At 41.2% G+C, this 27,844-nt stretch overlaps 1 protein-coding gene across 1 annotated transcript in view; it reads left to right on the forward strand.

Moving 5' to 3' along the window:
• STX7 (syntaxin 7) overlaps positions 5,600 to 27,844 on the forward strand; it is a 33,149-nt gene continuing 10,904 nt past the window's right edge. Inside the window, exons 1-4 of the mRNA XM_021391419.1 lie at positions 5,600 to 5,755; positions 12,888 to 13,032; positions 25,179 to 25,248; positions 27,149 to 27,239. Coding sequence (XP_021247094.1) covers positions 12,951 to 13,032; positions 25,179 to 25,248; positions 27,149 to 27,239 — 243 coding nt within the window. The 5' untranslated portion in view covers positions 5,600 to 5,755; positions 12,888 to 12,950. The remainder of the gene's footprint in view (positions 5,756 to 12,887; positions 13,033 to 25,178; positions 25,249 to 27,148; positions 27,240 to 27,844) is intronic.

The following is a 27,844-nucleotide window of genomic DNA, read 5'->3' on the forward strand; positions in this document are numbered from 1 at the left end:
GGGACTTGGGGGTCCTGGTGGACGAGAGGCTGGACATGAGCCAGCAGTGTGCGCTGGCAGCCCGGAGGGCCAACTATGTTCTGGGCTGCATTAAAAGAGGAGTGGTCAGCAGGGAGAGGGAGGTGGTGGTCCCCCTCTACTCGGCTCTCGTGAGGCCCCATCTGGAGTACTGTGTCCAGGCCTGGGGCCCCCAGCACAAGGAGGACATGGAGCTCTTGGAACGAGTGCAGAGGAGGGCGACCAAGATGATCAGAGGGCTGGAGCACCTCTCCTATGAGGAAAGGTTGAGGGAACTGGGCTTGTTTAGTTTGGAGAAGAGAGGGCTCCGGGGAGACCTCATTGTGGTCTTCCAATACTTGAAGGGAGCACATAAACAGGAGGGGGATGGATTGTTTGTGAGGGTGGATAGTGATAGGACAAGGGGGAATGGTTTTAAGCTGAGACAGGGGAGATTTAGGTTAGATATTAGGAGGAAGTTTTTCACACAGAGGGTGGTGACGCACTGGAACAGGTTGCCCAGGGAGGTTGTGGATGCCCCGTCCCTGGAGGCACTCAAGGCCAGACTGGACGTGGCTCTGGGCGGCCTGGTCTAGTGGTTGGCGACCCTGCACTTGGCAGGGGGGTTGAGACTCGATGATCTTTGAGGTCCTTTTCAACCCAAGCCATTCTACGATTCTATGATTCTATGATTCTATGATTCTATGAATTGTAAAATGATAATGATGATGAGCTGTAAAATAGTGGAGATCAGCTGCTTAACAATTAACTCATTTTCAAAATGAAAAGATATTAGATTCTATCAGATCTAGTTGCTGTCCTCAAATTCCATAGATTTTATTCTTTTTAATATATGTTCTTCCATAGATTTGTATTTCTTTATCTGAACAAAATATAGTCATTTAATTTTATGCTCTGTATAACTCTTCCTCATGTTAAAGTGGTCTGCCTGGAGGGAGAAGGACTTTTTATTTCCAGAAACTCTTAATTAAAGACCAGGCTTTGCAAGAATAATTTCAGCTCATTCCACTAGTACTGATAAAGCATACTGTGATTTTTGAGAACTTAATAGGCAAATAAAGATTTAAATAAGTTGCTAGAAAGCCTCATTTTCTTTTATTCTTTTTGGAAACATCAATGTTGGGAATAGAATTATTCTCTGTTTATTTAAGATATGTATTATATGACAAATATTGCTGCTGGAGAGTAAGTACCAATCTAATTAACGTGCAAATGCTCAGAACAGTTTTTTAAACAAATTTATAGGCCATTCTGCAATGTAATTCACCCACTAGCTTGTTAAGGCTAGAATCAGTCATCTGCCGTAATTGGAACAGCACCTGGTGTAATAGGAACCTAATCTTATTTCAGGTTTTGGAGTCAATAGCTCAATTAAATCAGCAAATAGCAGTAACAACAGTAACAGGAATTCTTCACCCTGATGGAATGCATCAAGCACTGTCTGGAAAGCCTTGCCAGACAGTTTGCCATTTGTAGCAAACACAGGCAGCATGGCTCTCCGTGTCTAATGTCAGTGGTGCATAAGTGAAATGTGATAGCAAAGAATGAGATTTGCCTGTAAGGTAAATTGTGTACCACTCATGCCTGGGAGAGAGGACACTTGCTAGGAGTATGAAGATAGGGCTGGATCTCCTCCTTACTGTGTTGTTGATCATCACACAGGCATGCGGAGCTGCTGAGGAGTGACTGCCCAGCCCCAGTTTCACCAGCAACTCCAATGCCCGTGGCACTCTGTACTCATCACCCCCGCTTAGGGACAACACCTTGCTGGCTACACGTGCTCGCAAATTGGGGCCTGCAAAAGCAAGAGGACTTCAGGAAGGAGTCAGGAAGGTGGAGAAGACCATTGGCTCAGACAGTAGGAGAGCAGGAAGGAATGTCATTTCCAAATCACATGGTGTTGGTCTTGGTCTAATTTCAAACTCTTTCAACTATCAGATACCATATGGAATATAAACAGTATGTTTTTGAAGTGACACCCCATGAGTTCAATTTTACACACCATAGCAGAGATATAAAATGCCATATACTCTGATCTTCAGAGTCAATGAATAACCAGAGGAGTATCCTCTGTGCCAGATCTATGCATACCATGGTCTCAGTATTTCTCCCTTTCTTTTTCCAGAGCTTTCCCCATTTTGTATAATCAATTGATCATGCTCCAAAAGCAATAGGAAACGTAGTCCGCAAATGGGTAAACACATGGTTCAGAGCTCAATTCCTAGGTAACGCAAATGAGGGATCTCTAGAAATACAGCGATTACATGAGTTTATAGATAAAATTCTCTAGCAGCACTCCTTTCCAGCATCTCTGAATATTACACTTAGAGGTGGCTTCTTCACAGCTCCTGCCCATATATTTTGAATGACTGACAACACTATTATTTGTTAGCAAAGGAAATAATGAAAAAACTGAATTAATTCTGCTGTCTTAACTATAAGAGTAAAACAAAGCACATTTTCTTAGTGCTGGTTTAAGGATATTTTGTGCTCTTAGGAGAACCTAGTCAATAAGTAGGACTTTCTGGATGGTGTCTTAACTGTATCTTACTTCCGATGACTATATTAAAGAGGGTATTTAAATATTTTCATAGTAATGAAAATTTTTCATTTTAATGAAAAGTTTGTTTAATAATCCAATTTCCTTCCCAGGCTGTAAGATATTTTCAGGAACCGGCTACATTAAAGAGTAATATCACAAACTTTTCTAGTTATTTAACAATAAAAGGTGGATGCCAAATGAGCTAAGAGCGCGTGAGAACAAGCATTATGTCCACAAAACACCCTGTGTCTCTAGAGAGTCATTCAGCTAACTTATTTTGACAGAGTGAGAATGAACATTGTTTGATGACTGTGTTATCTGCAAGCTACAAAAAGAAATGCTGAAGTGAGATCTGCAGATAAAGTATTCTTACTGATAACGGGGCACTTCTTTATTTTATTTTTAAATTGGAAGTACTTATTTGAAATCATTGTTTTCTGAGGGAAAACTGACAGTGAGCCTAGCTGAGGTTCCTAAAAGTAGTAGTGGCTATGCTCTGTCATTGGAGATTTTATGATCAAAACTTGGATGTAAAAATCAAGGCAAGGCCTTAATACAGAAAAGAACTGCATTACCCTCTCATTAGTGCACCATCTAGTGGCATAATCCTGGATTATCTCCACTATTTCAACAGCGTGGGGGGAAATTTTCCTATGCATGTAGCTGCACTAAGATCATTGCTAATCTGAATGACATACTAAATCTAGAATGAAAAGGTAAACATTCCCACATCAAGTTAGAAAACAGGCATATCAGAATATTTTTCTTAGCAACTTTAATTTATAAACGTGAGGATGGACATCTCCAAGCATCTATTAATATAAATTTATATAGACATGCCAGTCTTGAAGTCTGTGTTGTTGTTCCAATTGGAAAAGAGCTGATTTTCTTCAGCATCTTATATGATGCTGTGTTTTGGATTTAGGAGTAAAAGCAATGTTGATAACACACCGATGTTTCAGTTGTTGCTGGGCAGTTCTGTGCAGAGACAAGGACGTTTCAGTTTTTCATTCTCTCATACCGTCTTGCCAGTTAGAGGGCTGGGGGGCACAGGGAGCTGGGAGGGGACAAAACCAGGACAGCTGACTTAAATTGTCCGAAGAGGTTTTCCATACCATATGACAGACATCATGTGAAAAAAAACATAAAACTGAGAGGAGCTGGATGAGGGGGCTGCTTCTACTTGGGAACTGGCTGGGCATCAGTGGGTGGATGGTGACCGATTCCATTGTGCATCACTTGCATTGTAAATACATATATATTATTTATCTCTTTCTCTTCTGCTTTGGTAAATAGTTTTTATCTCAACTTTTCTACTTTTCACTTTTTCCAGTTCTCTCCCCCATGCCATGGGGAGGAGGAAGGGAATAAGCAAAAGGCTGTGTGGTGCTAAGCTGCCTGCTGGATTAAACCACAAAAGTCCTCTCTCATTTGAGCATGCTTTAAAAATATTAAAAATATGCAATGGTTACTCTTTCAGCCTTTTTACTTCACTGCATTGTGTTTTCCTTTTCTTGGACTTTTCTACTAGTGCTATTTGGTTACGATGTTATGAAAGTTTCTACTGCTCTAGGTATTTTCAAATCTTAGCAATGACCAAGATCCACGACAGAGCAGAAACAAACATGAAGGAGGACGAGCACTCTTCCCAACTTCCTTGGTCCAGGCTGGGTGTTGCAGAGGAGACAGCATTCCCAGCCACCTGTACCACAGGGTTTGCTCTGCAATATTTAATTTAATCTCACAAGTTAAGCATCCCAGCCTGCAGTGCACTGGGAAACATGATTCTGTGATTTTTCCCTTTGAAAAATGGAGCAGGAATCAGGTGCATTCTCAGCTGCTGTGAAGGAGGCCTTAGGGGTTCATCTGTTCCATGCTCTCAAGTAACTGGGTCAGGAGAGACTGGGTTTCCCCTTGTCCACTTCCTAGCTCTGCCTCCCCTTGCCTCAGTGGTTTTAGGCATAGACTTACAGAATCATTAAGGTTGGAAATAAACACTAAGATCACATAGTCCAACCTTCAACCCATCACCACCATGCCCACTAAACTGTGTCCCTAAATGCCACATCTACCTTTTTCTTGAACACCTCCAGGGACAGTGACTCAGCCACCTCCCTGGGCAGCCTGTTCCAATACCTCACCACTTTTTCTGAGAAGAAATGTTTCCTAATTTCCAACCTGAACATCCCCTGGCACAACGTAAGGCCATCACTTCTCATCCTATTGCTGTTATCTGGAAGAAGTGACCAACTCCCACCTCGCCACAGTCTTCTTTCAGATAGATACAGAGAGTGATAAGGTCTCCCTGAGCTTCCTCTTCTCCAGACTAAACAGTGTCAGTTCTCTCAGCCACTCCTTACGCAACTTTTGTTCCAGGCCCCTCAACAGACTTATTTAAATATATTTATAATCTTCAATTCTTTCAATTTACTTAGAAGTTTCCACTTCCATTTAGAGACCAAAACAGAAGGTCACACAGGTCATTAATATAATGGCACTGTACTTTCCTTATGCACATTTTTCCCTAAAACCTGATGCCACAGCATCTTTTTCTGATATTATACTCTTATCACTCCAGTGTTTTTTTCTCCACTAATGCACAACTATGGAGGCAATAAATACAAAGATCTCCCAGGTAACTAGCAATAGGACAAGAGGTAATGTATTTAAATTGTGCCAGAGGAGGCTCAGGTTAAATATTAGGAAAAATTTCTTCTCAGGAGTAGTGATGCATAGGAATAGGCTGCCCAGGAAGGTGGTGGAGTCACCGTCCCTGGAGGTGTTCAAGAAAAGACTGCATATGGCACTGAGTGAAGTGGTTTAGTGGTACGGTGGTGGTGGGCTGATGATTGCACCAGATGATCTCGGCGGTCTTTCCAGCCTTAACGACTCTCTGAAACCTCGCTCCCCAATGGAGGCCGCGGCGCGAGGCCCACACCAAAACACCCCGAGCCCTCCCACCCGGCAGCGCCCCCTGCCCGCGGCTCTGTGCCCGCAGCCCTCTTCCGCCCAGCCCGGCCCAGCCCAGCCCAGCGGCCGCTCCTCCCCACGCCTCCGCCGTCACGGCGCGGCCCCCGCCCCATGACAGGACGGGGCGGTGCCGGGCGGTCAGGCCGTGGCCCTCCCTTGGGAAGCCGGGTTCCCTGTCACCGCCGTCACCGCAGCCGCCGCCGCGAGCAGGCACTCCGGGGCCGGGTAAGGGCAGCGGGAGCGGGTCGGGCCGGCCGCCTGTTTCCCGCTTCCACGCTCGAGTGGCCGGCGGGGGAATGGGCGGGCGGGGCGGTGGCCGAGCTGAGCTGAGCCGAGCTGAGCTGTCAGAGGGCGGCGGAGTAGGGCCTCGGTGCTGTGTGAGAGCTGGCGGCCGCCGCCTGGGCCTAGGGCTGAGCGGGGCGGCTGAAGGCGGGGGAGCGGTGCCGGGAGAGCCGCGGTCGGGTGGAGGCTGCCCGGCCCCGCGGTAGCAGGGTGCGGCCGGTCGTGCCCCTCCCATCGCGACATCCCCCTGCTGCCGTGGTGCTCCGAGGGAAGATTCAGGGCCTCGAGCCGGTGTTTTGTGGCGACTTACGTGCAGTTTGAGCGCAGGGAATTGAGCTGCGCTGCATCAGTGTTCGTGGTGTTTGAGGTGTGAGGGGAGCCAGGCGTGCTGGCCGAAGGAAGGGAGGCTGCCAATCACCTATGCAAATAGAGCCTGGGGCCCAGCGTTATCGCTGCCTTTCATGTGGAGTGACTTGCTGCTGCCTGAAAAGTGAGCACTCGGTGAAGCTGTGGGAGAAGTGGAGGGTTTCACTCTGCCAGGCCTGAAATGCAAGACACTGTGTCTTCATCAAAGCTTAACGCTAAAACCTGGGGGTGCTTGATGCCTCGGCTGATGTGCCTGCGTATCCTGACCTTCCCTGATGAACGAGCAAAGCAGAAGCTGGGAGCGGAGTGGTGGGGCGATTTCTGTGCAGATGTTTCCTTGCAGGCCCCTTGCTGTGAGCTCAGGGTTTCATGTGAATGCTGTTAATAGGAAGGAGGAACGTAAAAAGTTGAAATTTCTTAAAATTAGAGGAAAGTGCTTCTGGGTGCTCCACTGAGCTGTTGTATTTCTGTTCCTTTTGTAAAGGCACCTTTTTGTAGCCCTGTACAAAAATACTAACACTTATCTTGGTGGCTTACACAAACGAGAAGCTCTGAAAAAATTAAGACCAGGACCTATATATAGTCTTTGCCATTCTGGTGGGCCAGTTCCCAGTGTTCATCTTCTGTTTCCTCCTTGGAGGCACGATTCTCTTTGTGAAGGCATTTCCCCAAGAACTTGTGTTGTTAGGCTTGCAAAAGGCACATTATTCTGTTGCTTAATGTAATTATCAATGAGGATGAATTGGACAGTGATAAGTATATTCCTTTTTAGCCGCGTATGCTGAGACAGCATTGGTTGTCCATTAGGCCTAATCATATTTCAGGTTTCCATAGTTCAGTTTTACATACTGAGCACTTCTAACGCTTAACTGAAAATGTAGTGTTTAAGTTACATCTTTGTTGGGAAATCTTTGCTAGGGAAATGACACTGACCAGTTACAGAGTCTTAACAATTCTTATTTCTTTTTTAAAAAAATTAATCTAGTCATTGCATGATGTAAGTTCAGTTTTGATGCGCTTCAGCACAACTAATGAGGCAAGGCCAAAGAGATTGGGCAGCGTAGAATAGAAAATTACCTTTTGATATCTTTTATCTTAGAGTTGCTGCATTAGAGCAAATAAAGTTTTAAAATAAGCTTTGCTTGCTTTCGTATTCCCTCTTTGGATTTAGGCTTACTTCTACCTGAAGCTAGATGACTTGAAAAAAAAATCTGGATAGTTTAACTTTCATTTCTTTTAAACGGGCAAGGAGGAAATCGTGTTGCTGTTCTGTTTGCACATTTATTATGCTCCGTAGTTGTTTTTGTGTTATGGAAGCCCGCAGAGTGCCTTTGTGGATCAGGGTTCCAGCCCATCCGGAGCTGTAAAGAACAGAAGTGCAAAGCATGGTGTCTTCTCAAAGTGTTTTAGCCTTAAGTATAAGGAGGCGGGGAGGGCGGAAGATGTTGCCCAAACAAAACTTGCCTCCCTCATCCCCAGTAGAGAGAACAGTGACAGATTTAATTCTTGCCTGTATGAGTCAATTGTGATAACGCCTCTAGTGCTGTAGCAGAGAAGTGGTTGCCTTATAGTATGCAGTCTGTCCCTTATTCCAGAAGTTTTGATTTCTTAAAGTTTGATTTTACTTGCTGGTAAGGTCAGCAACAGCTGGTCTCTAATGATGATCTGTTTTGGGCTGCCTTGGAATGGGAGCTGGAGCCACTATGTAAAAGCACTGTGTCACCTTGTCTCGTCTCAGAAGCTGGTTGGTGAAACCTGCTCAGATGAGGTGGACAGCACAATGTCAACTTGCAGAAATCTTACTAATCATTATGATACAACTCTTCAATAGTTAGAATTGTGGCTGGCTGTTGCTTTGGAGGGAATGGGCATACAATCTTCCTAATACTTTCAGTATTTTTGATTGTCTTCACCCTATTGGAAGGATATATATGTATATTTTAGGGCAGAGATTAGTTTACAAAGGAAGTCACATTTAGGAATAGTTTTGGAGAAGCTTTGTTTTAAAAAAAAAAAAAAAAAATGTGTCCAAGAAAACCACATGACATTTTTCTGGATATTTAAAGGCACAAAGTCCTAATTCCAATCAAGTTTAAATTTTCAAGCATTTCTATGGAATGCAGCATCTAATTTTTCCTTACCAAAGGCTAAGGATTCATTTAAACGCTTCTAGACCCTGATCCTAAAGCATTCCTTAAATAGTAAAATTATTGCCTAAGTGCTCTTTGTCTTGATGCTGTGTATTGGCAGTTTTTATAGGAGAAGGAAAAATCATAGAATATATAAATGAGAAAAAAAAACAGATTAGATTAGATTAGATGCTTGTTAACTGTAGCTGACCGGAGCCTGCAGTGTAGTTAGGTGATGGCTGCTAAGATCCAGCCTGTGCTCTGCTTGCACATCTCATTGTTTGGTCCCAAGGGAGCTTTCAGGGATGGCACCAGAGAGCTGCTTGGTTGTAGAGTTGCACGTCCTTGTCTGGTCAGCGGAAACTGGACTCTGCAGCCAGCAGCCTCCTTACTGGAAACACCCGAGGGAAAAGCAAATTGTTTCCATGCCTGATGAAGGCTTTTTAAGAAAGCAAGGTGATACCGAGGTTCTTTATTTACTTGGGATATCGGAGTGACTGATGAACAGGAACTCATTAATACAGAAGTTAGGAAAAATACATACTGATCTTTTGAATTCTTTGTACTTTATGTATGGATAGAGAGGTCTTGCTTCGTGCAGTGTTGTGTTCTTTTTTTTCTTTCCTGTCGATAGAGGTCCACCACAGAACTGAGTCTTTCAGTAGTTTGACAAGCTGAGTTTCCTCAGCTGTGCTCTCAGTCTCAGACAGTGTTGGCAAGCAGAAGATAAGAGGTAAAATCAAAAGCTTGCACCAAGCTGAAACTTTCAGAAGAACTGAGTGCTACCAACAAAGTTCCAGTTTGAATGCAAAACATACTTCCTCAAACTGCAGCATATCATTAGTTCCCATTTAAAAAGTCATGCAGGCAGTAATGCCAAAGTATTGCATGATGGAGAAGTTAAATACTGTGGAACTGAAAAGTGATAATTTCTATGGAAATGCAGGGTCTTGATGAATGCTCCTGTCGCCTTTGTCTGGGAGGAAATGCTTGGTGCGTGTCTGTTTTGTTCCCCAGCGGCTGAAATCCTGACCTTGCTCTTAGCAGAACTCTCCTTGGCTTCCCAAGGTGCAGCTGTCTGGATTTTCAGAGGGCAAGTGGCTCCAGGCTGACAAGTGAAGGGTGTATGAGTGCAGCTGGAGTGCATGTTCTGTTTGGACACCAGAGTTGTTTTAACTAGAATGAGGAAGAAGTTTACACTTCCCGTTTTTTTTTTTTTTTTTTTTTTTTTTTTTTTTGTGGTTGTGGTTGTTGTTGGAGAGGGTGGGTTGGTTTTTTGCTTGTTTTGATACAAAAATTTCCTTTTCTTTGGGCTGCTCTGTGATTGGGAATTCATGAAAGCTGATGGCTGACTGCTTACTCCTCTTTCCAATCTGTTACCCAGACTACTCAGAGATCAGGAGCTTACCCTGCACCAATCTGTGTTATCGAAGTGCTCTGGAATATCATTGCTGATGGAAGAATTTGTATGGGATAAGCCAGCTATGAATTCACACTGCTGTGCTACAATGTGACTGTAAATTCTAATCAAGTGTACTGTTCCTTGCCCAAACCACACCCCTTCTTTTTCATTTCACTATAATTCTTTAAACAATCAAGTGGACTTCCCAAAGAAGCAACTTCAGAAATGGAAAGAATGAATATTAGCATTTTAACTACATACACAGTTGCACTGTGTGATTTTCTTGGTACCTGCTATTGTATGTCTAAAGCGGAAGCTATTTCGTGATGTCAAGAAGCAGAAAGCTTTTCAAATAAAAAGTTCAATTTAGGAAATACTAATGGATTGCATCAGCTTCTATCATTTGTGAGTGTTCTTAGAATGGGAACTAAATGATATCTGCTGCAGTGGTGACTGTTGGGCCTTCAGTTACAAGCGCGTCCTAGACTCAGCGCTCTGCAGTGTAGTATAATTACACCTGTAAATATTCTTCTCTTTTCTTTTCTTGATAGGGTGAGTTTTACTCATTAGAGAAGACCACATGTGCTAGAGTATATCATGTGAACTTTGCAGTTTTATCATCTGAACATCTTCTCATTATCTGATACGTTTCACTGCCCAGCAATGTAGCTAGAAAGTTGAAAAGCTCAAAGTTTTGTGTGTCATATAACCAGTACATTTGATGCAGCTTCCTCATTGAAGTGCAGTGTAACTTGTGTAAAGATACCTGAAGTCAGCTGCAGAAAGTTCCAGGACAAAAAAGTCAAGCCCTTTGCTTTTTTCAACGCTTAAATCCCTAAAAAATGTGCTAACCTGCAGCTGTCAGTGAATACAAATGCGAGAGGAGAAAACAGCCATGAAGGACTGTTTCAGTTCTGCAGCCTTTTACCCGAGATGATTGGTCTCTTGCTGGCTCTTCCGCTCAGCAACTGCATTTTAATTCTAACTTCTAACATTAAATATAATATTTAACTAAAAAGTTTTTTTTAGCCAGTGCTGGCATTCCAGTTAGCACGATACTGACATGTTTAGAAATAATGTCTGAAAGGAAAAAGCAATGTCAACAGTTTTGAGTATTCTTCTGTTTTTTTAGACTGAAATCTTTGCATTTTATGCCTATGGTTGTATTTCCCACTAAAACAATATAATTTCTTTTGTCAGCATACTAAGCTATAGAGCCATTTATTCACTGTACATTTTACATTGAAAATACCAGTTCGGTGCAATATTTCCTAGAGTTTCCAAGGAGATCAAGGATTGTTGTGCTAACGTTGGTCCAGACAAGTAGGATTTAAGCTGTCTGACTTCAGGATTTCATCTGTGACTCAAAATAACTTGAATCTGCATATGCAGCAGACTAAGATAGGAAGTATAGTGCAGAGACGCAGTATGATCTGCAGATGATTGGGAAGCAAGTTAAGTAGAAGAATGCAAATACATGTCTCCTCATCTGCCGTCAGATTGTTTATTACTGGGGGATGTTTCAAGGCCTAAAGTCTCCAAACAGGATTTGGGACCCTGGGGCAGCAACTTTCTCAAAGTCATGGAGTTTTGGCTTTGTGGTAGTAGTCTGGTGTAGGTGATGCACCCTGCAGGGTGGCATCAGTGGGCCAGACTCCTGTAGCTGTAGCCTTGATGGAGTTTTGGGATGGGATGTTTTGTGGCACTGACCATTGCAATCTCTTGGCAGCTCTGCTATAAACCATGAACACTGAAAGATTTGAATTTTCTTTTGTGTTCAGCTGCTCTCCCTGAAAGCGACGTGAGAACAATCCTGCTGTAAAACAGCCAGGGTGTTGCCTCACTGTATTAATACGTGGCATTCTGAAGGTGGAAAAAATCAGTATTTGGCAGCAAGAATGGTTAATTAGTATAATTTTTAAAAAAAAAAAGTAATAAGGACTTGAGTTTGCAGACTGGACAGCAGGTATCACAATTGGCAAGTCAGTTGGCTGTCCCTGAAACTGTTTTAGCAGTATCTCTTATCGAGAAGCTGGTAGCCTAGGAAGAGAACACTGCATGGTTTGGGTCAAACAGCAGAAATGGGAGGAACTGGTGAAGTTAAAACATTGAACCTGTGAGTGTGAAGTGCAGGGGATTGGAAAGAATGAAATAAAACTAAGCATGGAAATTGTGGGATTGTGTTGGATGCACGTATACTTGACTTGTCTGCATTCTCCCTGCAGAACAGATTCATTGCCAGTTTTTGTTTGCACATGTATTCATAGCAATGTCATGTTAATTTGGATATCTTTGATCTTGGACTGGAAGTTGCTCTGTGATGATGGAAAGCAAATCAGGACATTTCCAATAGTTATTGTATACTGTGTGATTATATATGTATTCTTTCGGAGCAAGTGTATTTGTGAGAATATTTGTGTTACTTAATTTGGGCCTTTTAGAATAAGATACGATGGTTCTAAGTGCAAAAAAAAACCCACACATCTGCAAGCATTTGTATACCCAAGTTGTAGAGAAATGAATTCATATTGAGAAATATAGCAGCTGAGGCAGTATAAAATGGCAATTCATAGAATTCAGTTGAAACTGTCTGCAGTTAAAAATCATTGGTATTTGGAGGACATAAGGTGCCTCATTCATTCTGATACCTTGTGATGAGAAAGTGTTTTTCCCAGCTGTTTAGTATGCTAAGTTCTATTGGTGATATAAGTGATACATGGTGTGGAAATAACCATACAATTGGTTGTGGGCATAATTCATTAGAGGATTTGGTAGTCACAGGATAAATGTTCAACATTTTCTGTAATGGTAATAAGTGAGAATGCATACTTTTTTTTTGTTTACACTGGGGAAAATATGTTAGAACTTTGACAAAGGTAGTAGTTTCTGTGATGTAGCTGCTGTGGAGTAATTACATATTTTAAGCTATGTTTATTAATAAACCTAATAGTGAGTTATCATATAGTCACGTTCTTGTTTAATACTTTCTTAATACTTGAACTCTTCTTACGAAAGTGTTCTCCTAAATTCTATGAAATATTCTGTTTTAGGAGAGAGTCAACAGTAGTATGTGAAGGGTTTTTTTAAAATCTTTTCTTGTATATTTTTCTTTATGATGATGAAGACTTCTGTAAGCCAATGACTAGGATATAATTCTGTTTTCTTTGTGGGGGGTTAGGTGTCCTTAATAGGTGGAGATCGTTCCCATCGTGGATGACCTTGACAGCACATCTACCCAGCCATGTCGTACAGTGCCGGCTTGGTGGATCCTAATCAACTAGCCCAGCGCATAACTTCTAACATCCAGAAGATCACACAATGCTGTAAGTTGATTTTATGTGTATTAATATAAAACTTCAGTGTCCGTGCTCTGTGTTTTGGGTTAGTGTCTCAGATTTATTCATGGAAATTCATTGTTTGACCTCACCTGCCCATTTCACAGGTTTGTGGCATGCCACACAGCAGATTGAGTCCTTCAGATGCGTGGTTAAGTGTGATTTATCTGGGAGAAGTGCAGTATCACTCTGTATTCACAGAATGAATGAATAGTTAGTAACGTGGCCACTGGTAATAAGCTAATTTTGTCCTGGTCAGTTATGTGGCACCTTAAGATTGTAGGTAGGGGTGTTTGCTGAGCAAGGATTGCATCAAATGTTTGCTGGAGCTTTAATTGCTTATCAGGGGTAGGAGCTGTGACCATGCAGCATGTCCTTGGAAGCACATGTTGGATATGTAAATAAGATTATGCAAGTGTTAACCCATGCTCAGATTCATCCCACCTAATATTTTAGTCACCTAACTGAGATGTTCAAGTTAGAGGTAAGTTTGGGCAGCTAGGCTTCTCAGTAGTTTTCTCCCCATTTTTCATTGTATTTTTCATAGGTTTGTTTTATATGACCAGCAAATATAAATTGATTGATTAAAGAAATTGATCAAATTACGCAAAGAATCCTTTTTGTCATAAGGGAGCTAGCCATCAACAGCCAGGCTGACAGCCTGTGACAGACACTGAGATGTAAAACAGAAGTCTCTGTTTTTAGGTGAAAACATGAAGCGAGATCAGTAGTTGAAACTAGAGTATTGTGAACGCTCTCACTGAACATAATTAACCATCTTGTGCTATATTCAGTAAGTCTGTAGTCTCATCCTGCCTCTTCCATCTACTTTCTTGTTTCTACTGTGTTTCCTTTCTCCTTGTGTTTTAGTAAGTCTTATTAGACTTACTAAAAGAAAGCTGGTGAGGCCTAGTTAGAGGGAGACGTGCCACAGGGGTTACCTGCAGTTCAGCCTTCTTTTTTGAAATTTAGGTGGCTAAGTCTAAGCAATAGAGGGGTCTTTCTGCCTTTCCAATACCTGAGTCCAGATATGTTATCTACACTGCTACATGGCTTCAAAACTGGGATATGGGGCTTCAAAAAGCCCAGCCAAGCGATTTTCTAGGAACCATTAGGTACACAACTGGATTAAATCCCTCACTGTCCTCTAGATCCTACAGCATTCTAACCACTCCGTTACTGTTGTAGTCCATTCTCCTCTGCTAGATTTTATGAGGATCTGGGTTCTGTGAGCATGCTGAGCATGTTTCCTGGATAGAGGGACAGAAGGGACCTGGATAGACTGGAACGATGGGCCAAGGTAAACCGTATGAGTTTCAATAAGGCCAAGTGTCCGGTCCTGCACTTTGGTCACAACAACCCCAGGCAACCTTACAGGCTTGGGGAGGAGTGGCTGGAAAGCTGCCTGACGGAAAGGGACCTTGGTGTGCTGATGGACAGTCGGCTGAATATGAGCCAGCAGTGTGCCCAGGTGGCCAAGGAGGCCAAAGGCATCCTGGCTTGTATCAGGAGTGGTGTGGTGAGCAGGACTAGGGAAGTCATCCTGCCCCTGTACTCGGCATTGGTGAGGCCTCACCTCGAGTACTGTGTTCAGTTTTGTACACCTCAGAACAGGAAGGACACTGAGGTGCTGGAGCAGGTCCAAAGAAGGGCAGCAAGGCTTGTGAAGGGCTTGGAGAATATGCCCTATGAGGAGAGACTGAAGGAAATGGGGCTGTTCAGTCTGGGGAAGAGGAGGCTGAGGGGAGACCTCGTTGCTCTCTTCAAATACCTGAAAGGTGATTGCAGTGGGAGCAGGGCTGGTCTCTTCTCGCTGGTAACAGGACAAGGGGAAATGGCCTCAAGTTGCGCCAGGGGAGGTTTAGGTTGGACATCAGGAAAAACTTCTTTATAGAAAGGGTTGTTAAGCACTGGAACAGGCTCCCCAGGGAGGTGGTTGAGTCACCATCCCTGAATGTGTTTAAAAACCGTTTGGATGTGGTGCTCAGGGTCATGATTTAGCGGTGGGTTATTAGAGTTAGGTTGCGGTTGGACTTGATCTTGAAGGTCTTTTCCAACCTGAGCAACTCTATGATTCTGTGATAGGCCTCTCTAAGTGCTTGGCCACTTTGTAGCTATTTTGTTCCCACGCACAGGAGCTGTTTGTCTTTTTGTTGAAAGGTTGCGAACCATGGGAACTTTCAGGTCAAACGGGGAGAAGCCTGCAAACTTACAGAGATGTAGAGCTAGTCACCTGCTAAGTAGGTGTCTATTAGGTGCATTTATGATCTTGTTTAGGGAGGGAGGGAGAGAGAAACTGGAATCTTGACCCTGAATCCATACTCTTGCTTCCAAGCTGTTTACTTGATTTTTCACTTCTATACAGAAGTTCTCAGCATTTGCGAGATGCAGCATTATGTTTGAATTACCTTCATTATCACAGTGCCTGGAGTTGTGGAGATTCTCAGGTTTTCAGAATTAGATTAATGGAGTGAGAGAGAATTTAGTTTCAGATTACTGGTATGTTATGAGAAGTCCCACAAAACTAATTCATACTTCTGTTAACATGCAAGCTGAATAGTTCTACACAGCTACGGATGAGATACAGATTAGTTGAAAGGAAGCTGGTTCTTCCAGCTAGAAGCTGTCCCTTTAACTTGTGGAAGAATACAGATTAACTTCCTGAATTAGGCAATACTCTACTTTAGAGGTTTCATGATACAGAAGTTTTATAGGAAGCAGCATTGCTTGGAATTAAAATATTTACTGTTGTACTTTTCAACTTCAAAGCTGAATTGTTTAGCCCTGCCAAAAGTAATAAATTTGATTTGCTTCCTTGTGAACTGGTTTTAAATGCCATATATGTACAAGATAAAAAGCATATATTAAATATCAAGCGTTTCATAATGCCACCCGCATGATGCTGCTGTTAATGTTAATACTCCTTACTTTCCTCGTTCTTTAGTCCACTGTTATTGGTTAACAAAGTTCTATGCTGGTTAAGCAGACTAATAATGAAATCACTTGCGGGTGATATTGCTTTTGGCTTGAGCTGTTTTGTGTTAATAGAGAGCACCATTTATATCAGGTAACAGCTGGGATGGCTTAGCGCTCTTTTAAATTTAAAGAACAGATTTTGTAGATCTGTTGATGCAATTGTGCAGCTGAAGGCATGTTAAGAGTTGTAGGTCCATTCTGCCTTGAACAAACCCCAGATAAACTAGAACAGTCAGTACTGTCTGTAGTAGGCTGGCAGATTTTTGGAGGGAAGAGAGTGTTGGTAGGTCATTTTTAGGACCCCAAAGATATAAGGTCTCTTGGAAATTTAAGCCAGGAATGCAGAATCATTCTATGATTCTATGAATGCACCTTAGATGTGTTTGAGGTCCCAAACTCTAGACTGTTCTGTGGGGAATAAAAAAAAATTCAGCTGTTCTTACAAGTATCCTTGCTCTATTTTGCATTTCCAACACTTTCATAGAAACAAGCAATTTTAATATTAAGTGGAGCCTACTTTCCCTGGCCTGAAGAGATGCAAACTCATATTTAGCCTATTGATGTTACCTATGAGCTGAGATTTTGGGAGCTAGTCTGGGGCATTTCTCTTTATGCCTTTTGTTAAAACTGTAGCATTGAGCCTCTGGGATTGCAAAAATGAAAGTTCTTCTTGATATCCAGTAGCTGAGTAGCTGTCCTTAGGTGGCAGAGGCAGAATTGGGCAGTGAATTTTACAAAAGGAAATCCAGAAAATTGAAAGATTAGAGTAAAACAAGTAAAACAAAAAGCCTAATTTAAAAGCTTTAGAATATGTTAATTTCAGACTTCCTGCAAATGTAAAAATGAGGGCAAAAATTTATTTCAAATCTGTCAGGTTTCTGTATTTTAAAGACTTTGTGTGTGTCAAGACAAGGGAAAACTGTTTATTTGAAAAGATATACCCTACAGGGAACAGGATGGAAGTTGTGTTCATTTAGAAGGATGATTTCACAGCTGTAAGAGTAGGAAATATATGGTTAGGATGATAAAGACCCCTTCTACTCAGCTTGAAAGATTTGACTTTGGATCTGTGACAGGAACTCTGCAAGATGAAGTAGTTCACTGTGTTTATGTTGTGGTTTTTTTTTTTTTTTCCTACCCTCACGTTCTTCTTCTCAAGTCTCTCTCCCATGTAGGGGGTTATTGCCTTTGTTTCACTTTGCTCCTGATTTTTTTTTTTTGTTTGATTTTGCACTGAGCTACCAAAGTCTATGTAATCCTCTAAAGAGGAGCAAGAAGAGTGCAAGCTACATAGGTAACTACTGCATCTCCGCTAACGTCTGAAGCCTGAATTAAGGACTGGTTGAGAAGCAGTGCAGGAATATGGTGCGTTTTGATAGAGGACACAGAACAAAGCCCGATGTTGATAAGGTATGCCTAGTTTTAGAGTTTGAGGGATTTTATGGCTTACAAACTGTAATCATACAGTTACAGAGCCCACAGTGACTCATCTGAGGCATTCATATTCCTTCAGTGTCCCTCTCTCCCTCCCCACTTCCCCCGTTCATAAAGGTCATGGCAAGCTTTGCTCAGTGATGGCTGCAAAGTCAGGAACAATGTCATAATTTACCCTTGCTCATTTCTGACAAGGTCAGCGATAGGGTATTTGACTTGTTTGTGCACACTGAAAATGAGCCTAGCTGGAGAAGCATGTGCTCTGCATGCTACAAGATTATTTTAAAAATATGTGATAATAATTCAGTAGCCAAAATCTGCCTGTGGCTAGGGACAGTCTGTCTGGCTTTAAGAGGGTCTTTCTCATAAGGACCACTGCTTTCTGCCGACTCCTTGTTTTCTGTTTGTTATGGTAGCACAAACATCTGTTCACATAGAGTGTGTTCCCTGGAGGTCAACTTCAACCAGCAGAGATCGCTTCTGTGATTCTTTTATCATGTGATACCTCTCCTGTGACAGTGAGTTTGTCCAATTTCCAAGCATTCTGTAAACCAGTAACAACACTGAATGTTGTTAAAATCAGAGCTGAATTGCATCCGTCATATGACTTTTCCTTTCAATTTTTGTAACTGTAGAAAATCATGAAAGTAAATTGAGCCCTGAGGGATGCTAGAGTTCTGATAAATGCCTTTTACAGTCTGAAACGTTCATGAGAAAATACGTCTGCCGCCATGTTTATCTCTCTAAGAGATTCATATGGTTATTCCTTAGAAGAATAGAGATTGCTAAGTAGTGATGGTAGAATGGTAAATGAAATCAGTGAGGTGTTGAAGTCACACCCTGTATGAAAACAGCATCTATTTTGTTTCCGTTTCAAGTGTGATTTTGTACAGCTGTGGTTTTAAAGCAAGTAGTGCTTGATGAGACTGTAACAATGATATTGTTAGAAATTTCCAATTAGTTGCAGTTAACTAAAACTGGACTTCTTTGGAACATACTCACTAGAACAAATCTTTTTTTATTGTTCTTGCTGTCATCAGGAAGATTTCTTTGATCTGGAATCTTGAATTTCATACTGAACTGATTTCCATAAGACCTGGAAAGTGCTGAGTGCTGAGGGGGTCTAGGCAACTGTTACGCTTCTTTGCATTTCATTTTATGGACTTTTCCAAGGCACTGTGCCTTAAGTAGATGATAGTGGATGAGAGGAGCTGGGATTTATTTAGGCCAGTAGCAAAACTGAGTGAAAAAATGGGTCTTCCATCCACACCCTAGAGCACTACTTACGTTAATATGTGCAGAAAAGGCAGAATTTTCCTTGTCCTACATTGTTTTGGTTTGCTGTAGCTGAGTAGTTTGGGAAAGGTGGGTAAGAAAGATCTCTGTAAACGAAGCCATTTTAGTTTGGAAGTGATTTAAGTAGTAATTATAAAATCACCGTGCAATTGCAAGTAACGTGATGACCAGTGGAGACACTTGCAATTTTGTCTGAGCAACTGTTTCTTTTGGTGGTGGAGCGTATATATGATCTCATCTAGACAAGATCATTTTTGCAGAACAACCTGCATTTGCAGCAGAGATGGGAAGGGATCTGGTCAGAGTTCTGCCAGAATCACTGAATGTCTTGGGTTGGAAGGGACTTTAAAGTTCATCTAGTCCATGGACAGGGACACCTTTCATTAGATTGGGTTGCTTAAACCCCCATCCAACCTGGATGTGAACATTTCCAGGAATTCACAACTTTTCTAGACAAACATTCTTCCCTGTCTCGTCTCATGGTGGAAAAATGTTTTTCTTATACCCAATGTAAATCAACCCTCTTTCATTTTAAAATTGTTATCCCTCTTCCCTTCTAAAGAATCATGCACTGCTTACAACATAAGTCGTTCTTTGGACAAATGTTCTGACTTTGGGTTTCAGGGAGTTACCAGGGAGAACTTCGGATATGAATATAAAGTGGCTTAATGACTTCTCCTCAGCTGAACTGTAGTAATTGATCACATGATCAGTTATTATGCACTTAACATACATTTAGTGTGCACTGCATCCACATTAGAAGAACAAGCATTACTTCAATCCCACTTGACAGTTTCTTTATAAGAACCATTAGAAATGGTAGTACACTAGCATGAAATGATTACAGTTGAACTGAAAAAATTGAAGGCAGATCCTCAACTCCAGTCATTGCTACCTATGTTTCTTTCTGGTCACTTGCAGGCATAATTCCATTTGTAAGAAGCTATAATAAAACCCAGCAGGAAAGGGTACAAGTCTTTGTTTTCCTGCTTTTTTTGTACCAATCAAGTCTCCCGTTTCTTGTCTTAGTACATTAATACTTAAGGTACTGTTCCTCTGCACTGATGTATTGCACTTCTTACTTTTTTAATCATCTGAAACCAAATCAGTGGACTCGTAGAATATGGCAATTGAGTACCCTCTTGGAGGGCAGGTGGGGTTGCTTTTTATTAGGTTGAAATTTCTTTGGCTGGTAGTATCCTGATTTATTTACTCTGGTAAACTATTACTCTTGTTAAAGCAAGGATAGCAAGGTGTATGGCACAGCAGTGTTATGATTTATTGAAGATCTTTAGTGAATTTGAACTATACTAACAGTTTTAAAGAGGTACTTACACTTGTACAGAAAACTCCTAATATGCTGATTTTATTGCCACTGTGCTACGTTGTTGTATGTAACAGCTTTTATACAGTGTTAGCCCTGGAATGTCTTGGGCAGCGTCTGTCCTTAGTCAGTTTCAGTCAAAAGCACAGAAAGTAAACACACTGAATGGAATTTGAATAAAGTGAAGAGGTCTGTTGTCCCCAGACAAAAACTCAATGGTCTAAACTGGTGTCATTTTTACAAATAATTCTTCTATTCCAATAACCTACTCTGGAGAGACTCTGGGTCTAATTGGATCCTGCACAGTCTGTAACGATATGTGCTGTTTCTTGACTCACCTGAAACTAGTAGGTGATTTCTTTGTAGTTACCCAACCAACGACAATGTGCATAAGGTCTTTGACAAAGTGTGCTGAATAGTAAGTGTGCTGCTATTGCATGTAATGTTTATTTGCCAATTGAAGCTGTAGCTGAGCTGGAGCCTTGTGTGGAGCAGACTTTTCTTTTGGTGTGTACAGAGGAATGCTTTGCTGGTTCTGTTTATTTTGTTTGGGCTCAGAAGCTAGAATAATGACTGAAAACCGATGACTTTAAATCTCCGTTGTTAGTTTTAGTCCTACTGAATTTAGATCTCTGAACCTTATGCAGTGACTGAAACCCTGTCTGCCCCTTTTTCAGGAAAACAGTGGTGGGGTGGATCACCCCTTGCTGTGAGGAGTGAGGAGCAGCTGTAGCTGCTGGTTGGAACAGTTCTCCCTCTTCCTGTGATGAGTCTCAGGTGTTGCTGTTGTGCAATACTGAGTTCATTGTACTTGCCCATCCTGCTTGTCTGGTTGTTGTCCTCTTGGTAGTATGGTAGCTCCTGTTTGTTGCTTGTTAATGGTGCATTTTCCATGCACGCCCATGTGTTTCCTGTGGAAGCATTTGACAGCAACTCTATGAAATTGGGCGATGTGATTGTTCTGGCATGGACTGTAGTACTGAAGAAATTGTTGCTCCATGGCTATAATGCCATCTTGTGTGATCTGAATAGAAGTGAGTTCCAGGCTGCAAGGAGGAGATAAGACGTACTGACTAAAAATTTTTTTTTTTTACTGAATTTCATGCTTCTGTGTTGCGGCCTTTTTTTTAAGAATAGTTTGGGAAGTGTGTTGATTCACCTCACTCTTCAGCTGTAAAGCTGCAACAAGCTGAAGATGGCCATGGCCAACTGAAGGTTTTAAGGTTTGGTTTTATGAATGTTAAACTGGGTAACATAAAGCTGAAAGGAGATTGATATAGGAAATAAGCTGATGGTAAGTTGGGATAGCATCTCTCCTGTAGCTGGATTTATGGGCCGGTGTTCCAAATCAAGACCATTCTCAGTTTCCCTTGTATCATGCTAAGAATGAATGTGGTACTTGGACATCTCTCAGCCCGGCCAGAGAAGGTGGGTGACCTACTCCAGGTAGCGTATGATCCAATATTTCAAATATGTTTCTATATATGAAATAAATATTGCATACTGCAGATCTGACAGGAACATGTTTCTTAAATACCCCTACTTTTTTTTTTCTTTAAAAGTAATTATTTCCACTGTAAATCTCACTACTACTGTAACTCTTGTAGAGAAAATGAGGCCCTTTTATATTAGGCAGCATTGTAGGGCTTTTTTGTGCCCTTTTTTTTTTTTTTTCCTGTTCCCTTTACTTAGAGCTTCTGCTGCCTATAAATGGAACCCCTGTTTGGGATAGTAAAAGCAAACGCAAGTTGGCTCTTAACTAATTCTCTGCATAGGTATTCAGGTTAGTTCTTAATTGTTTCTCTAGCTCATCATTAACCATGTCTGACCTGTTCTTGTGCACGTGACTGCTCGGAGAGCAGCCAAATAGCTTTCAACAACTGATAGTTACATATTATGTGGTGCAGATTAGGAATACTGCAGAAAGAAATGAAAATCTTCTTACCAATATGGTATTGATTCTTTCTAATACTCTTTCTGAAGTGCAACAAGTAAGATTCTTTAGCATGTGAGATGGTAGTTGCTTGGAGAAAACATTGGGATAGAGTAGATGACAAGTTCTGCTCTTGTGGGGTTGTTGTAAGCTCTGAAAGAACCCTTGGTTGTCATTATATGCAAACATCTACTTTGACCTCTACTGCAGAGATAGCCACAGCAGTTAGCGTACCTCTGAGGACTGAGAAGTGTCTGTGCACACACGGTGTGTATGCTTCTGCAGCTCTGAAGCAAAGTCCAGCAGCTACTTCTGCATGCCCATGGAACCTGAGCTACAGTGTCAGACTTCACGCTGAAAGAGCTGAAACTGAAAATCACACACAAGATCTGTTCATGCTCCATTGTGGGATTGGTAACGCCCAGAAAAGCAGAAAGGACCTCTGGCAGCAGGGCTATTCCTTTATTTGTAGTCCCTTGTCATTTCTACTGGGTGTGGGAAGCTGGAAGAATCAGGAAGTGGGGAATGGAAAACCTTAAAGGATGAGGTCACCTAGGAACCAATCAAAACTGTGCTCTGATCTTTGACTTCTGATGATTATCAGTGTATTTATGGCTTTGTGATTTAGGCCTGTGCTTTCAGCTCCCTGGGACGCTTGAGTGTCATTGCTGATGAATTATGAGGCATCCAATGAGCAGCCAGATGCATTGACGTGCCGGCCTGAATTCCCTGCATGATGTGAAAGGCTGGTGAAACAAGGAGGACATTATAAATGCTGTGATCAGCAGTGAAGTTGAGAATATAGGGGCCTCTGTCTTGCAAAAAGTATTCCCAGGTTTCCAGTAGTTTTATTCTCCCACTTCAGTGCCAAGACTGCCCCCCATGTGCTTCCCAACTGGTGCCATGGAGGGAGAGAGCAGAGATGCTTCTAAATTTCAGGAAGCTGAGGATGGGATTGATGATGGACTGGAGCAGTGCTCCTTCCTCCAGCTACTTGAAAAGGGAGGAAGGGGGCCAACTTCAAACAGAGATTTCTATTTTCTGCCCTTAAGTCACATGCTTTAGTAGGGGCATGGTTCAGTGGGCATGGTAAGGATGAGTTGGTGGTTGGACTTGATGATCTCAGAGGTCTTTTTCAACCTCAATGATTCTGTGATTCCAAGAAGAGGGGCTGTAGCCACCATGCTTTTCTGTTGGGGAAGGGGAAGTATGTTAACTTTTTAGATAAAAGTTTTTGAAGCTAGTTCTTGCTTTAAATCAAATTCTCTTAAGGTCTGTGTGTGTGTTTGAAGGAACAAGACACTTTACCTTCATCCAGGTGGTACTGTCTTAAAACCTATTCTAAATTTTATTTTTTACCAATACATCTGTATAAGTTCAGGAGTCTGAATAAATGTCTGCAGTTTAGGTAGTTTTATAGTTTTAAATCAAATGTCTTTGTGAGTAGAAGCTACAGTAAGGAGTCTGTAATAAAAAAAGATATCTGAGTATATAAGAAATACATCAATGTATTTAAGCCTGTATACACAATCACGTTTTTATTGATGTGAAGGAGTACAAAGGATGGATTTCTTTAACCTGTAGATCTATAGGTACGTACTGTAAATTTTGCAAGATCAGTTTCTTTGTTCTGTACATATTCTGTATTCCTGTTCCTACCAACTTGCTTAGTGCCTGTTCAAAACAACAGACATTGGCCTTTTTTACAAAAATGGCATAGGAACTGCTGCTGAAGACTGTTGGGAAAACTGAAAATTTTTACCATTCCTTTTTTTTTTCCTATATTTCCTTATTTAAGTAATAAGTGTTTCATTTTTTCAGTGCCCTATGCAGTTCATGCGAATGAAAAACTGCAGAAAAGATCTCTTTTTTTTCCTGTTACCTTTATTTTAAACAGTTAAGGAAGAAAATGCTAAATTCTGGGAGTCCCCGGCAAATTGGTGCCGGTTCAGTCCTTGAGATATATATGGATATATATTTTCCTTATTTTATTTTTCCATGTCAGGTTTCAAAGCCTGTTAACACTTTGTTATTTTTATGCTGTTTTCAGGCATTGTGATAAAATGTGTTTTAATTTTGCACCGAATTCTTGAATACTCTTGAACTGGGACGAATTTCACTCTGCATAGAATTGTGTAGTGTCCAGCTATGCTGTACTTTAATTTCCCGTCAATTATTTGTTTGTGATCAGTTTTAGAAGTAGGAAAATATCTAAATAAGCTGGTGTGAAAATACTTTAAATATAGGCCTTGTTTCTGAGAGTTTTTTGAGTGTGAGCCTTTAAGTACAAACCATTTTCACTTCCTCATTTGCTATTAAATAATTCTGTCTGTAGGTGGCAGTAAGGCATGCTACTTTTTCTATCTGCAAAATAGATGTCAACAGAATGCTTGTAGGTTTTTTTCCTCCGTGTAAAAATAATTAAAGAACAAATGAGCACCTTGGCTCTTGAATCGGAGAGGAGTGTGTCTTTGATATATAAAACTGAAAGCAAAGTATTCTGAAGTTTTATATATTTACTAAAACTTAACACTGAATTCAAAAGAGAACACTGGAAGGACACGTTTTATTTTAAAACGACATATTACACTGGAAAAAAAAAAAGCTTTATTATTCAAAATAGCTATTGGTACTTGTGGCTGCTTGTGCATGTCTGGATGTCTGGGCTCAAGCTGCTGTGCATAAGCACTGAGGTCCAGGAGGCTACACAGAGCTTCTTGGCCCATGCAAGTACCAGACCTCCACCTGATACTGATGCTTGGCAGTAGGTTTCCACTGTAGAAAGCACTGAAGAATTTTCACTTAGGTTTTGGTGGTTTTCAACTCAAGTAAGGAACAAGCTGCACAAAATCCATCTTACAGTTCCTGTTTCTCTGACTAAATTTTTAGTAGCTAATGACTCTTTCAAAGACTTCTTTTCTTGAACCATCTCCGGGATCAGTGACTTACATATATTCCAATCCTTGGTAAGAAACCCTGGGCTTTATCTTTGAGTTGGCAAAAACATCTACAAATTGTTCTGGAACTTCTTAGTGAAATCTTTTCAGTAGATTAAAAAAGTCTTCAATATCAGTTTCTATGAACTGCTTTAGAATTGTCAAGCAAAAAACCATAAACTTATGTTGGAAATGTCTGTGCACCGCTAAAATTTCTCTTCCTCTTCACAAACAGCTGCCGAAATACAGAGAATACTAAATCAGCTTGGAACACCACAAGACACACATGAGTTGAGGCAACAGCTGTAAGTATTTCACATGAAAACATTTAATTTCATTGCATTGCAGACGATTCCCAGGAAGGTGATCAGATGTGGGTTTTTTGGTTAGACAAGGTGCTTGTCCTCACTGGGAAAGGCAATTATAGGGAAATATTTGAAATTTAAATGTTGAGGTGCCTTTTTTTTTGCTTTTAATTAATTTTGAATAGTCTTTGTACTATATAGTCAGGTGGCATGCATATGTATGTTGCCTGCAGTATCAGTTCATGTATAAAACTTGTGCTGCTTGTCCACAAAGGAAAGCAACAGGACTAAAAAGCAGTATTGCTCTTTAAAAAAACAAGCACTCCCTCAACCCTTCACCCCATTCTCCAGTCAGCTCTTCAAATCTGACTGTATCAGTTTCACAAAATAACGTATTGGATGTATTCTTTTCTTTTTTTTTTGTGAGACACAGTACTGGAGGAAAAAGTAGAATGTCTTTTTAATAATGAAAGCTACAGTAAGAGATGATATTGTAGAATAAATTACAAAAAAAAGCACGTTAAAATGGGATTGAAACACAGATGCTGTGCTTTATAGTTCAGTCGCCTGAAGGTGGACTTTCATGAACATGCCAGTCAGCACCTCTCCACTTCTCAGCACAGTCTGATGAACCATTATGATTTTTTTTTCAAATCAGCCTCCTTTACCACATGAAACTGAGCAGCATAAATGCAAGTAAACATTGTGTTGTGCTAACCCTGTGGGTGAGAAAGTTGTCAGTCTTCACTGTGGCTGTGGCTAGTGCTGCGCATAGTAGGAGTAATATGGAAATGAGGAGTAGGAGGAAATATGCCTTCTGTCCAATACATTGTATTCATTTTGTATGAACAGTCAACTTGCTTCATAGTAACCTGAGCTCAGAGCTCATAACACTAGCCAGATACGATCTATGGTAGATGTCATGCTGGAGATTGAATACATCAAGATCAACGTACGTGATTTGTGCAGTAGCAGGCAAGATCTTAAGCAGAAATTCAAAACCAAAAAGGCTAGAAATTTGAGTGTATTCTAGTCCATTTATGAAGGTGCTAATGTGGTAAGTTTCCTTGAGTTTTCATCAGTCACCTTTTCACCAATCTGAACATTTTGCTCTTCCTTTCATGTTTGTAGTTGTCCAGGAGAGTTATTTGATTACTTCTAAGTATTTATATTGACTGTTTGCTAACAGCTTTCCAGACTGGGAATGCAGGTAAAGAATTTGAATTATTCAAGGGAAAAAAAGTGAAATTTGTAACAGGAGTGTGTGGTAATAGCAAAAGTGAAAAGAAACATAAAATGCAAATGGAAATGCTGCTGATAAGGCTTTTTAAAACACTGCTAAAGTTATTAATTAATTGCTTTAGAACTTTAAGTTTTCCTCCTAAGTTCACACCTATTGTATCATGGGAGAATATAGATCTCTTCGGATAAGCTTCCCAGTGACTGTCAGGAATTGGCCTTTCATGGATCATGTTCTTGGAATTATATTGAGGCCCCATGTTCTTCCATACAGGAAAAAGCTCGGTCTTTTATAAGAGCAGGCTTTTTCAATTATTAATAGCCTGAAAAAGACAATGGAAAAGCATCTTTAGTTATTCACAGTAATGAGACCCTTGTATGGGGACCTTGTTGCTGCATGTTAGGGAAACAGTTACAATATCTCAAAAAAAAAAAGTTGAAAAGGTGAGCAATTGTGCTGTCACACTGAGAAACACTCCTTCAGTGTCCATGTCACCTGGAATCCATGGTGATCTGCTGTCATGCTTTTGCAGTGAAAAACAGTAGAAGGATGGCTTTGTGCACTTCAGTAGGTGTTTAATACCACTGTGTTTCTGAGAACAGGTGAAATTCAAACAAAATTAACCAGCAGTCTCTAATGAAATTTTGCATTTCATTTTAGGCAACAGAAGCAGCAGTACACAAACCAGCTTGCCAAAGAAACTGACAAATACATTAAAGAGTTTGGATCTTTGCCTGCAACAAGTGAACAGGTATAAAACCAAAGAACGTGGCTTGTTTGACTATCATGTTGTCACTGTGATTGACACCCTTCCTTTTGTTCACCTTGCCAATCAGCACACGTCCCCCTACCGCTTTTACCTGCCACATCTCCCCCTTCTCTTAGCCGACTACATGGCAGTTTCCACTTCTGGAGGCAATTTCTCATCTGCCTCTGGGAGATGTTCCCCACCCAGATCCCCACAGTGCAGGTCTCACATTTGGAGTTCTGCAATATCCGCCACAAGCTGTTTGCCATCGTCAAAGGGTTGGCCATGAGAAAGGTCAGGACGCTCAGGTGGAAACAGAAGATGACGGCTGTCATAAATTTGACAATTTAAGTCAAATTATAGAAAAGTATTTATTAATTCGAGTAAGCAAAAACACAAGCAAAGAACAGCGCTGGGCACCCTGGGAGTCGCAGAGTCACAACTCCTCAAGAAGGCGCAACCTGCCACCAGCCGCTCCTTATTTTTATAGTCTCTCAGTTCTGGTTGTTGAGGCTTCCGGGGTGCTTGTTTGGCGTCTGCAGTTGTACTTTCTCGTTGCTAGATGTCATCGCAATCTTTCTCTTACTGGGTTGGTTTGCTTTATTTAG

This window comes from Numida meleagris, chromosome 3 (assembly GCF_002078875.1).
Source record: "Numida meleagris isolate 19003 breed g44 Domestic line chromosome 3, NumMel1.0, whole genome shotgun sequence".
Lineage (NCBI taxonomy): Eukaryota > Metazoa > Chordata > Aves > Galliformes > Numididae > Numida > Numida meleagris.